This window comes from Loxodonta africana, chromosome 22, assembly GCF_030014295.1.
Source record: "Loxodonta africana isolate mLoxAfr1 chromosome 22, mLoxAfr1.hap2, whole genome shotgun sequence".
Lineage (NCBI taxonomy): Eukaryota > Metazoa > Chordata > Mammalia > Proboscidea > Elephantidae > Loxodonta > Loxodonta africana.
The window spans coordinates 23,484,547-23,499,949 of record NC_087363.1 but is presented as its reverse complement, the minus strand read 5'-3'; the positions used below and the strand labels follow the sequence as shown (position 1 = coordinate 23,499,949).

At 45.0% G+C, this 15,403-nt stretch overlaps 1 protein-coding gene across 5 annotated transcripts in view; it reads right to left on the bottom strand.

Moving 5' to 3' along the window:
• Positions 1-15,403, bottom strand: part of USP4 (ubiquitin specific peptidase 4) — a 44,840-nt gene that overhangs the window by 683 nt on the left and 28,754 nt on the right. For 3 of the 5 annotated variants that reach the window (XM_010589806.3, XM_010589807.3, XM_010589808.3), the window contains 9 exons: positions 14,437-14,531; positions 11,760-11,951; positions 11,028-11,116; positions 8,072-8,287; positions 4,159-4,229; positions 3,785-3,903; positions 3,325-3,474; positions 2,149-2,252; positions 59-147 (listed from right to left, as the gene is read on the bottom strand). In XM_010589806.3, the coding sequence (XP_010588108.2) occupies positions 59-147; positions 2,149-2,252; positions 3,325-3,474; positions 3,785-3,903; positions 4,159-4,229; positions 8,072-8,287; positions 11,028-11,116; positions 11,760-11,951; positions 14,437-14,531 (1,125 nt within the window). Of the gene's footprint in view, positions 1-58; positions 148-2,148; positions 2,253-3,324; positions 3,475-3,784; positions 3,904-4,158; positions 4,230-8,071; positions 8,288-10,959; positions 11,117-11,759; positions 11,952-14,436; positions 14,532-15,403 lie in introns of those variants that run through there. The other 2 variants (XM_064274539.1, XR_002785676.2) reach the window with 2 other exon arrangements.

Sequence of the window (15,403 nt, the reverse complement as noted above, 5' to 3'; positions counted from 1 at the left end):
CTTCCTAGCTTTAGCACATAAAGGTAAGAGGAGGAGCCAGGGAACAGAGCCTACTCACCACTATCTGATCCTCAGAGGCCAGGGACACACTGCTATCATCAAAGTAATACCACTTCCCATTCAGTTTGTTCTTTGCATATGCAGTATCTGCCAAATCAACAAAGAAAATACTGTAGCAATCACCAAAGAATTAATCTAGATAGCTTACATAGGCTTACATTAAACAATGCTTCCATACTTCTTAACAAAACAAAAAACCCCTGAAAGGAAAAGTAATTCATGGTTTGTGTCTTTACAACCAAAGGATAGCTCACCTTTTTGTTTCTGATTTGTTCCCTCTCAAAAAGGCTCCAAAAGGTAAGAAACGGAGCTGTCACGGACCAGGGCTTTAAACTGTAATTTTGGGAAACTAATCCAAAATATAGAGAAATCGAATGTCAGTCTCCAGGCTGGCTATGAATAATAACCCTGAGCCTGGAGCTCCGTAACAGGAACTGACACTTCTGAGATTTAAGCAAAATAAAAGCTCTCAAAAAAATGTGCCTAGTCAAACTCCCGACTGCATCCAGGCAAATGGCAACTGTGCTCAGCACAAGGCTCCTGGTGCCTCTGGAGCCTGTGGGGGAGTCCTGGTTAGGGACATGTTGGGTGCTTGGGTTTGCACAGCTGGGATATGGATAAGAAGCCTTAAATGTATCTTTCTCTAAAACTATGATCAAGAGTTTGTGATTGGGTAACAATTCCTCACAATGGTCCAAGCATTTCCTCTCAGCCAACTCTTCCAGTCTTGATTTTATACTACTCGCAAGCAGAATGTGTTTGTAACAAAAATGGCAGGAGTAATCTCTGATTCCTGTTCCACCCAGACTCTAAGAAGCTGCAGGATCCAACGGAGATCTGGTTTCTAGTCTCTCAACTTGCTATTCAGCCTGCTTCCTCAGTAACGTGCCTACTGCATGAGGTGGTGGTGAGATACATGAGAAAGGTGCTCAGGGCCTTGTCCACACTGTCTGTGCTTGGTGGCTTTCAAGCTCAAGTTCCGACTCTGGGCCCACTGTGGGGCTGGACAACGGACCCTCAACACAACCAGCATAATCTCACAGATGAGAAAAGACACACAGAGGCTAAAATAGCAGTTAAAAATCAAAAGGGGGAAAATGCAGAAAAGAATTTAAAATTCTCATGGACTTCACAGACTTTCTGGAGCCACGGAGGCTAGACGAACCCCTGAAACTATTGCCCTGAGATAATATTTAAACCTTAAACCAAAAATATCCCCTCAGATCTTCTTAAAACCAAATAACTGTTGCGTTTAATAGTAAAGAATGTCTGCCTTGAGCTTTGTGTTTTTTCAGGATTTATCTATATGGAAATGGGACCAAATTGACATCAGCAACCTGAAAGATTAGATGGGAACCTTAGGGGGCAGTAAGTGTATGTTAATGAGGGAGGAACAACTCCGAAAAGGAGGCTGAGGATGGTTGCACAACTCAAAGAATGTAATCAGTGTCACTGAATTATACATATAGAAACTGTCGAACCGGTATATGTTTTGCTGTGTACATCCTTAACAACCAAATTAAAAAAAATATATATATATATTTGACCAGTGTGGATGAACACAGACATGTATAGAAATTAATGTGGGCACAATAAAAATTATTAAAAAAAAAAAATTAATGTGGTAAGAAAAAAGCAAGTTCAAGAACAGTGAGTACTGCAGTGTGTGGCATAATGAAAGATCACTGACAGCCACATCAGCAGAACCCCAATTTTCAAACAGACACAATTTTCACTTCCCAGCCTCTCTTCCAACTATACATAGCCACGCAACCAAGTTATAGTAAATGAAATCTACCAGACTGAGGGGGACTTCTGGGAAGTCTGCTTAAAAGAGAAGGTTGTGCCCTCCTTTTCCCTTCTTTTGATGGTGTGGAATGTAGACATGAGGGCTGGAGACTGAGCAGCCATCCTGAGCCAGGAGGTGATACAGTAAGAACAGTGGGCAGCAGAACTGAAGCTGCCTGGAGCATGAGGCCTGTGGAGCTGTACAAGTGCTTAGGATAGTGTGTGGCACACAGGCACAATGATAGGTGACTAGACAAGGGTCTTTCAACATCTCAGAAGGAAGGAGATGCCAGTACTTACAGTGGCCAACCCCCATGGCTCCATAATGATTGGACACGGCAATGAGGTCGTACACATACGGCCTTGCTGACAGGTCACAGACAAACTCGGACATGTTCAGAGCTCTGAGCACAAAACACAAAAATAGCCCTTAAATATGTTAAAGAAAGAAGTCAGAGCAACCCAGCAACATCTTTCATGCAACAGGCTAGAACACAGAGTGACATTCCAAAACCAGCTGCAGAAGGAACAAATGAATGAACAGACCACAAAAGAGGGGCCCTGGGGGTCTGTGTCCCAACCACTGACATGTTCAGACCAGAAAATGGGAGAAGCCGCCTATAAAGCCCCACCAGCAGACTAGATGGCAAGGAAGGGGCCTGAGGACCAACAAGGAGCTTCAGCAGTTACACAGAAATGCCTGTTGTAACAGAATCACAACCGGTGCCGTGATTTAAGCTAAAACCAGAATAGGCTGCAGAAGCTTTTCCCCTGCATTTTGAAAATTTCAAACATATAGAAAAGTTCAAAGCATGTTATAATGAATACGTAAAACATCTCCATACCCAACCACCTATATTTTCCCTCTGACATGTCCTATACTTCATGTATCTCTCCATCCCCCAAGAAAGCATTTTAAAATCTGCAATTTAGGGGGAAACATCTCTCCTGTTGATTCAACTTGCTGTTATCAATTACACTCTGTCCCCCGGGGCCTGGCAGGATACAAACAGCCAGTTCTGGTCCCTACCCCCGGTCAGGACTGTGGCAGGTTTGCACTTCCACCTGCAGCCCCCAGGAATAATCCAATTTTCCCTGGTAGACTCTCTGGCTGCCTTGACCCCTCCACTAATGAGGGACAGCACTGTCCACGTGCAGCCCCTGTGGAGCCCAGGCTCCCAGGGACCAGGGATGGACAGGGAAAACAGGCTAGTTATGTAGCAGTAGAGACTCGCAAAGGGAATGGGCAGCAGCAGAGATAAGCAGCATCCCCCTGAGCCTGGGAAGAGCTTCTAGTGGAGATGCTTTTCCCCAAAGGTAGGGGCATGGGGAGTGGGGATAAGAGTCTAATCTCCCACAGCCGAGCAATACACACCCTAATGCAGAAAAGTCTGGTGGCAAAAGCAGCAGCCAATCAGCACCCAGAATTACTACCTGCTTTTTAATTTTCCTAACCCTGTGATCACAAGAACCCACCTGACCGGGAATTCCACGACTGTGTCAAGCTTATCCCTCCAGTATCTGTTGTAGGAGAAACGCTTCAGGTGGACCACCAGGATCTTGGGCAAGGACCACAGGTCAAACTTCTTTGTGGCCTGCTGATGCTTCTTACAGTTGGGACAGTACCTGAAAAGAGCAACCTCTGCTTAGTGGGAAGGGGGGCCAGAGCCAGCATGGCACTCATGCATGGAGTATAGCCGCAATTGTGACGTCCTTTTGAGCAGTGCTCAGCATGATTTCTTCATCTGGGGAGGCCTCTAAGCCACCTTTCAAAATGGGGTGATGGCTTAGTCTGGAAAACAGAACTCACACAGAAGGACCTATGTGGTACAGCAGAGGCCACCTCCAGATACAAAGGTTCTTGGTTGTACAGATGACCCAGATCAGAGTCCTAGGTCACAGGGTACCCCAGCCTGGACAGCGGGAAGCTGCATACCAGGGGTCATGTTCCCCAAGGGTCTCCATGGTGGTGAAGAGCTCGATGCAGTCTCTCAGGGCCACTGAGGTCTTCTTCTTCTTCTGTGGCTGCAACATGCTCACATGCTTCTCATAGGCCTGTAAGGAACATAGGGCTGAGTTCTGTTTGGGAAACGAGGTCTTGCAAGGTCAAGACACAAGAGGCCTACAGAGAATCTTACACCTGGACTACAGTGTACTTTCTAGAGCTTCTGAACATAAAATTACAAAATTTCTAAGTATTTTCCACTCCCAGTTTGAATTATAACTTATTAAATTGCTGGGAGTGATCCTGATATAAGTCCACAGCAGAAATCAGCTCACGCCAGTGACCAAGAATCCCAAGTGACCTACTTCAGACTCCTGCTCATCATAGTAAAGGTTTCGGGTCTCACTGTCCCAATCGATGGCCAGTGTGGATCGAGCTGTGGAGGAAGAGCAAAGTGTCATTCATTACTAAAGGGCCATCTCACGTTAGGAGAGACCCTCAAAGCAACAGGAGTGAGAAGAGCCACACTCTGGCTATGTCACCAACCTCTGCTCACTTGTCACCTACCCCTGCTGAAAGCAACGCCCTGCCTCAGATAAGCCCCTTTGTATCCTCCACTCCCCAATCCACTGACAAGGATTTCCTCAATGATACAGATAGGTATGAAGGTGCTAACTATATCAAATTCTGAAATGACATAGGTCAAGGTGGAGTAACAGGGACCGAATTTTACCCTCTTGCCTAAAACCACGAGAAAACCTGACAAGACAGATGCAACTTTTCAGACATTGGATAATAGGCAGAGTAGGCGTGTGATCCCAGAGAGAAGGAAGACAAACAAGGTGACCCCAATAATTGCCCTAGTTTACTGCCTGGACTCAGTTTCCAGGCCACAGTATGGGGGAAGGGGAAACTGAGTGTGGGGTCAAAGATTAGAATTTGAGGAAGTGACTAGAATTTGTAAGGCACTGTACTAGAGAGCAGGAAGTTGCACAGAGAGGACAGAGCTGGAGACAGAATAAATGAATATGAAAACAAAACTCTGCAGATGAGTCCCCGCAAATATTTTACTGAGAATACCTGCATGACAGGAAACCACCCAAGGCTAAGGAAAGAATCACTGGAAAATGAGTGCATGGAATAAGTCCCAGGACTCACACAGTGCTGGGAATATTTCGCGCTGCTGCCAGCCAAAGTGGAAAGTCCTTGTAACCTGAGGGACATCACGTCACGTAGGAGCCTCAGAAGACTACTGCCTTAGTAATGGAACTAAATTGGTCCAAGACCAAAGGTCCACAAACTTTTTCTGTAAGCGGCCAGATAATTTTTAGGTTTTATGGGCCATACAGCCTGTCACACTACTCAGCTCTGCAGCTGTAGTAAGAAAGCAGCCACAGGCAATATGTGACTGAGTGTAACTGTGTTCCCCCCAAATTATACTTACTGACATTGAAATCTGAATTTCATGTAATGCTCATAAAATATTGTTCTTCTTTTAATTTTAACCATATAAAAATGTAAAAACCATTCCTGGCTCACAGGCCATAGGAAAAAAAGGTGGTGGGCTAGATTTGGCCCATAGGCCACAGTTTGGTGTCTCCTGCCCTAGACTAAAGGCTATCTTGTGACCCATCCTGACAAGGCTTAAAAGCAAGCCTCAAAAGGATGCAACTGATATCAAGTAACTAATCTGCAAGCCAGAACAAAAATCCAGTACTATTTAAAGGAACACAATAAAATCCAGCAACTACCAATGTAAAATTCACAACATCAAACATCCAATAAATAATTTCCAGGCATGCAAAGAAGAAGGAAAATATGACCCGTAACCATGAGAAAAAGTCACTCAATGGGAACAGACCCAGAAATGACAGAGATGAGGGAACCAGCAGATAATACGTTAAAAGAGTGTTAGAAATATGTTCCATATGTGCAAGTAAATGAAGATATGACCATAATGAAGAGAGAAATATAAGATATAAAAAAGATCCAAATGGAACTTCTAGAGATGAAAAATATACTAAAACCCAGTGCCATCCAGTCGATTCCGACTCATAGCGACCCTGTACGACAGAGTAGAACTGCCCCATAGTGTTTCCAAGGAGATCAACAGCAAATAGGTACTACAGAAGAAAAGATCAATGAACTTGAAGACAGAACGACAGAAACTAAAACAAACCAGTGAGAAAAAAAGAAAAATTAATAAACAAATCATCAATGACCTATGGGCCAATGTCAAGTGGTAAAACATACATGTAACTGGAATCCCAGAAAGAAATGAGACACAGGGCAGGACAGAAAAAAACGTGAAGCAATAATGGCCAAACTTACAACCTTAATGAAAACTACAAATTCACAGTTCCAGAAAGCTCAATGAACCCTAAGCAAATAAACAAAACCATGCCAAAGGACTTATCATCCAATCCCTAAAAACCAGTAATAAAGAGAAAAAGCAGCCAGAGGAAAAAAAGACAAGTATAAAGAAACAAAGACAAGGATGACAGCCGACTTCTCACCAGAAAATATGCAAGCCAGATATGGAGATATCTTTAAAATAAGCAAACAATAAACAAAAACCTGTCAGCCTAGAATTATCTTTGAAAAATGAAGGCAAAAAAATTTTTTTCTCATATGAACAAAAGCCAGCATATTTGTAACACAACAAATGTTAAAAGAAATTCTTTCGACAGAAGAAAAACTATATGAGATGGAAATATGACTGCTCCGAATAATAAAAATGTGGGTAAATATAAAAGACGTTTTTTCTCGCTTTTTAATGTTTCAAAAAGATAACTGAAAAAATAGATAATTGAATGTTTAAAGAAAAAATATAACAAATTGTGGTGTTCTAAAATATAAGACAATAATAAATAATAGCACAAAGGACTAGAGAGGGAAAAGGAAGTTTACTGTTGTAGTGTTCTTACAGTATATTGTCACAATTAAAAAAAAAAAAAAAATCCAGGGCAACCACCAAAAACATAAAACAAGGTGCAACCACTTTGGAGAACAGTGTGGAAGTTCTTCAGGAGGTTAAACACGGAGGTTACCACATGACCCAGCAATTCCACACCTAGGTCTGTAACCAAGAGAAATAAAAACATATGTTCACACAAAAACTTGTACTTGAATGTTCACAGCAGCATTATTCATAACAGCCAAAAGTGGAAACAATCCAAATATCCATGATGGATAAACAAAATGTGGTATATCCATACAACAGAGTATTATTTAGCCGTAAAAAGGACTGAAGTACTAACACACACTAGAGCATGGATGTATGATTGGTACCATGGATAATGAAAACGTGCTAAGTGAAACGGGCCAGGCATAAAAGATCACGTGATCATATGACTCCATTTACAGGAAATGTCCACAAAGGCCAATCCACAGAGACAGAAAGCAGATGAGTCGTCCCCAGAGGCTGCGTGAAGCAGGAATGGGGAGTGACTGTTAATGGCTAAGGGGTTTCTTTTTAGGATGATGATAATGTTCTAATATTAGACAGTGATGACGTTTACACAACTCTGTGAATATACTACAAACCACAAAATTATACATTTTAAAAAGATGAATTTTGTGGAATGTTATATACCTCAAGAAAACCGTCACTGAAAAAATTTTTTAAATGAAGTATAACAAAAACAAGAAGGCTGTCAACTTCTCTTCCAATGAACAAAGCTAAAAACCCAAGAGCTAGCTTTGCAGCTCCCTTCCCAACGATCCCCAGGAGTCCCCACTGGCAGTTCATGCTTTTCACATGCGATGCATGTCCTGTGTGGATGCCTTTTCCCATCTGTAGAGTGGTGCCCACGACAGGCACCATGTAATGAAGAGCCTCCAAAATTCATGGCCACTATGGATCGGCTAGATTTCATGTGTATTCTTAGGGAGCAAAAGAAATACACATTTATTCTCATAAATGAAATGCTACCACACAGGAGAGCCGCAAGAAGTGTTACCGACCCACAGCAAAGGTCCTGAAGAGTGGTGGGAGCTGATAAATAATTTACATCCCTCTGGGGCCATCAAGGACCAAGGAGAGATTCCTGACAAGAGGGGAAGGTATCTGAAACAGTCCATAGGGGGCTTCAAGCCAAGGATCACACAAGTGTCTGTTCCTGGAGCCATACAGAGATATGAAAGCCCAATGTGGTAAGTAGTGAGTGTAAGTATTTTCAAATAGAATCGAATGAACAGCAAGAGTTTGGTTTGGTATTTTCAAATAGATCCTAAGTCCCAAAAGAACCTAGTTTGAAAGGTCAGAGAAGTGCTTACAGTTGAGTTTAAGCAGTTTTCCATCAGTTGCAAGTGAATTTATATCAGCAGTTCCATAGGAGTTCACAAGGCTGAAGGTGAAGAGCCTTTTTGGGCAGGTCTGACCTTCAACCTTCTTTTGGATGGTCTCACTTCCCAGCTCCTCCTCCCCACTGCCTTCTGTTTCTGAAAGTTCCTCTTTGCCTTCTTCCTGATGTTCCATTTCTTCTTCTTCTCCTGACACACAAATGAAAATGATGTGCATATAATTTGCCACCATTTCAGTGTTAAAAATTAATCAATACATAATTGTGGTGTTCCTTTCTATATTCTGATTTGTGTATGTGAAACTATATATAGCCCTTTGCATTTACAAGGCGCTTATACTCACATGTGACTCACCACAACCCTGCAGGACAGGCAGAGTTAACACTTCTACTCCATGTGAGGAAGGGAGGCTCAGAGATTAAATGAGTCATCCAAAGGCAGAAAGGGAGTCAGCAGTCCTGCCAGACCCAATATGGGCCTCCTTACCACTTACTACTCTACTGGAGTTCACACCACATCGTCTCACTCTTTCAGCTTCATCGTTGGGCCCACACAGAGGATAGGACTAAAATTAAACACATACTCAACACTCAAGATGACTGTTTGCTAAAAAATGCAATTAAAAAATCAATTTTAAGATATAATGAACACAAATACTAAGTAAAAGTAGTCAGTTCCTCCAGAAGAAACAGGTGCTGCACCTTCCCTCAAATATTTACTGAAGGCCTCTTAGGGGCAGATGCTGTGCTTGGTCCCCAAAACACAGCAGAGTCCTCCCCTCATTGGGCCTACATCCTAAGAGGAAAATTAAGGTATCGGATAAATAATTTCAACAAAAGATGGGGACAACTCCAAAAGGTGATGTAAAAGTAACAGAGGAAGAGAAGATTTAAAATGTAGAATTTATATACTCTAGAAAGTATTACTACAAGTTGGGCCCAGGACAACGCAGTCTCCTTTCAGGCCACAGGAGCAGCAGTTATGGATGAAGTGATGTGGGTCACCATCAACATTACTTCCAAATAGCCAGCTTACATGAGCCCACAAGAGCCACCTGGCCCCAGCTCTCACAGAGGCTCCTTTCCTAATTCAGCTCATCTGACTCCTGAGGCAGAGCGACTCTGCCCTTTACAGACAGGTAGGCCTCTCCTATTCTTAGACTGGTGAAGGAAACCCCTGCCCTGCCTGCTGCCTCTCAGAGAGGGAGAGAACCAAAACCCCACCCAATGAGCGAACAGTACCCTGACACTATAAGAACTGTCCCTGGCCATGCCACTGGCTGCCAATTACCTGGACCACCTTAGGAACCTTCTGCCAATGTAGTCAGAATTAAATGCCATGAAGTGTATATGACAGGATGAGAAGGGAAAAGAAAGCAGGGTCCAATGAAAGCAGCTACCCAAGGTCACCCAGAGATTTAGCAGGGGATCTAAAGGTCAGCTCCTGACCAAACAAGGAGCTATGGTAATGAAAAGGCTAAAAGTACTTCAATGTTAAACAGGTTCTGAAGCCTATGCACCAAGACTCATTTGTAGGATTCAAAAGAAGGCAGTAATTCTATTCTTCCTGACCAGGTAACTGACAGTGTCTAACAAGCAGGGCCAGTTATAACATCAGCAAATATTTACAAGGGGTTATCATTAATTAAGCACCTATTATGTACCAGGTATTCTAAACATATTAACTCATTAAATTGTAATCTCGACCCTGTGAAACAGGTGTCATCGTCCTAGTTTGCCGATGGGCAAGCCAAGGCTCAGAGGGATGAACTGACTTGTCCCAGTCTACACCACATCTTGAACTGGGAATCACAGAGCCTTAACTACCGGAGCACTGAGAATCCACAGGTCACCCAGGGTTGCTTAGAGACCTCTAGAACTACTCGCTACACCTCTGCCTGTGGGACCTGTGCACCAGATACATTCCTGTTCCCCGCTAGTGGGAGGAAGACACGGCAGTCTGGAAGAGAATAAGAATCTGACGATAATAAAACCTAAACAACTCTAAAATGCCAGAAACAGTTTGGAACATCGAATGATGACAGAGCCTGGAGGCTCTTATTTTGAACGTGAATTCTCACTGCCTAGGACTGTGCATCTCCTGGAGAAACCTGGGTGTTCGGATTTGCAATTAAGGAGAATTTATGGCACTAACTTGGAGGACATTTATGGCTGTAGAGGAACAAAGCCACTGAATTACCTACGCCCAAAAAGAAGACGGACAGACAGAGTGCAGGTCAGAAAGAGCTCCTCGGTCAGGGACGGGCTAGTCAGCACCCAGCCACAGGAGGATGGAGAGGGCTCTGGGTTTCCTGCACCAAGACTATCCCACTGCTTTTCAGACTGTGACTCCCTTCCCTCCCACAGCAGGAGCTGCCTAGAGCTGGCCACCACCTATGGCTTCCTGAGTAAAGAGAATACCCAAGAAAGCCTGTCTCTGCCTTCTGATTGGCTGAGATGCCAGTCCTCCCCAGGGACCAAGGCTTGCCAGCCAGACTGGGCAAATACGCAGTGGCTGGGCGAGTCCATACCACAGTGATGTGCAACAGGCAAGAAAATAGCTCTGCCAACAGAGATCAGATCGTGGGAATGGTCACGTGCTGGATAAACACCCACTTTGTAATCCCAATAGGTCAGAATTCAAATTCTGACTACCTAATGGTCTTGGGCAAACCACTAAATCTCTCTAGGCTCAGTCTGCCTGAGGTGAAACTTGGCCTACGTCCCTAGGTCTCAAAGAAAATACCGTGAGGTAATGAAGTTGGACAAGTACTGGTGTTGCAGACGTGTGTCCCAGGACTGCTGCTCTAGGCAGAGCCCCCAACCCAGCCTCAGCGCCTCCCTCTCCCATGTGTACAACACCTTTGGAAGAAGAGGGAAGTCAGGAGGGATGTGGTCAGTCACAGCCCCACAGCATGGCGAGCGCTCACCTTCACAGCTGCCCCTGGAGCCATTGCAGGCCCCTAGCTCCAAGGGCGAGCTGCCAGGCTCATCAGGCAAAGGCTGTTTTATATAGCGGCTTGAAAATAAATAAAAGAAAAAATCTGATTAGTTTTAACATTTACCTATTTTTCTCCACTACTCTGCTAAAAAATAGTTCACAATTTATATATTTGGCTGAACTAAAATCAATTTATACAAGTAAAAGTGCTTTAAAATCATATAATGGCTCAACACTTTACAAAACTGAGAGAAACCCAAGAGATCAAGTGTCTAATTGAACTACCAAGTCACTGAAGAGCCCAAGAAAGTCTGTTTCGAGACTTCTATGAAGTCATAGGGCACCATCGTTTTTTAGGTGTTTCCCAGTAAAGTTAATTTCCACCTTCAGAATGACCGTGGAGCACTTCAAAAATAATATTCAAAGACAAAATGCTATCAAAGCACTAGGCTCCCTGAACCGGGTGACTGACAGGTGTGACAGACAGGACTGATTCTGTGGACCACAAGGCTTGGGCATCCAGAGTCCTGGTGCCTGGGGTGAGCCAGGTACTCTACCCAGTAGCACCTGCCCTGGCCCTCCGAGCAGCTACCACTGCTGCCATTTACTACAGACCATGAGCCCACAGGACCCACGCAGGTACTCTGCAGGGGGTCGTCACTGCTATCATTGGGCCAACCTTGATCTCAGATAACAAGCAAATCACATCCCGACCACCAACCTGATACGCTCACAAACAGCCTGATACAAGGACTCGAGGGTTAACTTGTGCTTGGGGACAGAAAGCAGCAGTGGCTGCCCATACAGCACTGCCCCGGAGGACGTGCTCGACGGCCTGGACTTCCTCTCCCTGAAGTAGACAGGCAGCGTAACACATTCTGAGCCATCCGCGGAGGCGCTGCAGACTTCGTACCTGTGTCAGTAACACAAGAGGGTGCCTTCAGAAGCAGGTCCCTACGAGCGACAGAGAGCTGCGCTGCAGCTACGTGGTGGTTACTGGAACAGAGCATACCTTAGCAGAAAAGGTGGAGAAACCATTTCCAAGATGATTCTAGAGGCTGGGTAAGGGAGCACAAGGAGGGTCATGGTCTGCACAATGTGGACCTACACAACCCAGGACTCAGGGCAACTGTGATCCTTTTTCCCCCAACCATGGCCTGAAACTCTCTGGTCCTTCAACTGGAACTTGACACATAGACGACGGCCATCATCTGGACCATGCCTCTGGACAGAAAGGCGCACAAGCGCCACCAAGGTCATCTCTTGTCACTGAGGAGGTCAACTATTAAAAATGCATTTTTAGAGCTCTGCCCTCTAATGAAACTAAATATAAGAATGTACACCCAAAATGTTAGTTAGATTCTTTTTTCAAACAAGAATGCAAATTTATAAAACTAATTGTTTGCCATCTTTGTTCCAAAACATTGATATAAAAGAATCATAAACTTTTTTTTTTTAAATCAGAGATAATCAAAGAAATCACTAAATAAAAATCAGTGATTTTGAAAAATGTTCCTAAGTGAATACATGGGATTGAGGAGATTTACAGATGTTTTATCCCAGAACAGATGTTACCAAAATTGCTGGCAACCAACTGCAGTTTTCCCCTCTTCCTATAGGGGGAGACACAACACTCATTCAATTATTTAAAACTATAAATACACACACATACCTCTTCTCATATGCCTGGCAAATAGTCCTGACAGCAGTTTACAAAGGAAGAGCTTCTAAGGATAACTCACAAAAATGTTCATTGTTCAGAATGGACAGGACCCTGTGGGCCAGTGTAACAACAGTCAAGAACTGACCAGGCCTTCAAGCGAGGCTGGCCCAGGTTCTGAGTCCATCTTTCTGACTGCTGTGACCCAGGACAAGTGTCCTAATGTATGAGTCTATCTACTCATCGGACAATGAGATTACCTACCTTAACGGTCTGGTGAGAATTAAGTAACTTAGAGCACAGTGTACAACATGCTCAAAAAATATTAGATGCTATTATTGTTTTCAAAAAGCAATTCTCAATTCATCTCAAAAGGATGTTTTTCTGTCGGCTGGGCCTCAAGCCCTATGAAAATACCTTTGTTGGTGGTGGTCTACCAAACTCCCCACAGGGCGATGCTCCAGTTCCTCCCAGCTCAGGTATGTGCAAACACTAATTTCCAGAAACGAGGGGGGCTGTGTTAAGGGCTTGGGGTCAGAAATAGACATGAAAGCTGACCTTCCCATGCCCTTGTCCTGTGGCCCAGCATGAACCTTGGCACCCTCCACCGTGAAGAAGGTGAGGAAAGATGGCATGAGTGGGCTGGCACATGCAAGGGGTACTAGAACCAGATCTCTGCACAGCCAAGAACTCCTCCTTTTAAAAAAGTAAACTAGAAGTCAAGTCACAGGCCCAAAAATGTAGAGGGAAGGAGACAGCTCCTTTGTGCACTGCATTCCTCAGCCAAAAACAAAAACCAAAACCAAATCCTAAAAACCTTTCTCGGCGGAGGAAAATACGAGTGAGAGGTGATGAGGCAGGGACAACATGGGTGTGGTCAACATGCAAGGCTCCCTGAGCAAGGCAAGCTCCCTCAACCCCACCTGGGAGAGCGTGCTATCACACAGAGCAGACACAAAACAACAGCACTTGGGGGAGGCCAAAGAGACCAGCTGGATTTGAAGTGTGCTGCCCCCACAGGAAGGAGCCCTGGTGACGCAATGGTTAAATCTCTCAGCTGCTAACCGAAAGGTTGGCAGTTCGAACCCACAAGCCGCTCCATTCAAGAAAGATGTAGCAGCCTGCTCTGTAAAGATCTGCAGCCTTGGAAAACCTATCGGGCAGTTCTACTCTGTCCTATAGGGTCGCTATGAGTTGGAATCAACTTGATGCCAATAGGTTTGGGCCCCAGAGGGACGAGAAAATGGAGTCTCAGAGCTGGCTGGATGTTTAAGAGCTGGAAAAAGCTCTTTAAATCAGCCCTCCTTGTCTTTTTAAGCCAGAGATCTGTGGTATCATGACACCTGCCTGAGGGGCCAAAGCCTGTGGGGGATGAGATCCTTGCTGGACCCAACCCCTCCTGTCTCCCCATGGCCTCTCACATAGCTATGACCCTTCTTGAAAAAGGCATTTCTGACAGCAGGATCATCTATAAGACCACTGAACAGACCTTCGTAACAGGCAGCAACTGCTGACAAAAGGCTGTGTCCATGCCAAGGAGGGTTATCCGAACGGCTGGCTCTGAAATGCCAGTAGACACTCAGCACTGATGGCTGCCCACAATTCCCTGAACACTCCGCACCCAGAGGTCGGGGAAAATCCACACGAACACTGACTGACAGAATTCTGCTCTGGAGACACAAGGCAAAGCCTCTAGAATGTTTCCACCCAACCCTCGGCAGAACTCCTGAGTACTCACACGAAAATGTCATCCCGAGGCATGATGTGATTTAAACCTTCGTCCATTTGGAAAATTTTGTGGAACCGGTGATTATACACATCTGTGACCACCATCTAAAAGTCAACAGTAATAGAAAGAGTGTAAGATGGACAAGAGCGCCCATACTAATAAACTGCTTAAAACCCAGGAACGAATGGAAAAAATGCCCTGCTAGAAGCCACTATAAGACCAGCCCCAGAGCTCAGAGGCTGAGGCCTGTGGGGGAGCAGCACGGTTGCTGCCAGCTGGGAACATGCTGGCAACACCTGTCCCGAGGCCAAAGAGGGGTGCGGCCCTTGGGTGGCAGGCAGAATTGGTGGGGAGCCTGGTGTGGCAGTGAATTCTGACCAGAGACCCAGAGTCGACCAGCGGCTGGTCTCCATGCCACCTTTAGCACACTGGAACGGGCCAAACCCCAACCACCTGAAACCAGCAGGAGTACAAGGGGGTGGGAGAGGAGCAGGGCACTGACCAAAGCTGGAATGAGGGAGGGGCTGGGGCTGGTGCTCTCAGCATTTCACAGGCTACCTATCAGCCAGAGCTGGGAGCATCCAAGAGGATGGTCCTCAGCTCAAGCGGAGGTCTTTACTTCCCCAGCCTCTCCACAGTGCTGGGCTCAGCAGAAAGCCTGGCATGGGAAGCCTGTTTTAAATGAAGATTTTTAATCAAGAACATCACAATGTCACTGCACAAACTTAGAGTTTAAGGCAGGAAGGAACTTCCAGGCCCTCATTTTACCGAAGTCAGGTAAGAAGGGGCGGCAGAGCTGAGAGCAGAGCCCTACTCCTGCCCTCTGACCACGTTTAGTGTGATCACAGCAGAGGAAAAACGGTGTCCTGGGGCCAGAAGAGACCATCTCAGACACAGTGAGTACCAGATCTGAAGCAGCCAGACAGAATGATATTTGTGCTGCCCAATAACGACTAGCCCCCAAAAAGTGGCCCTA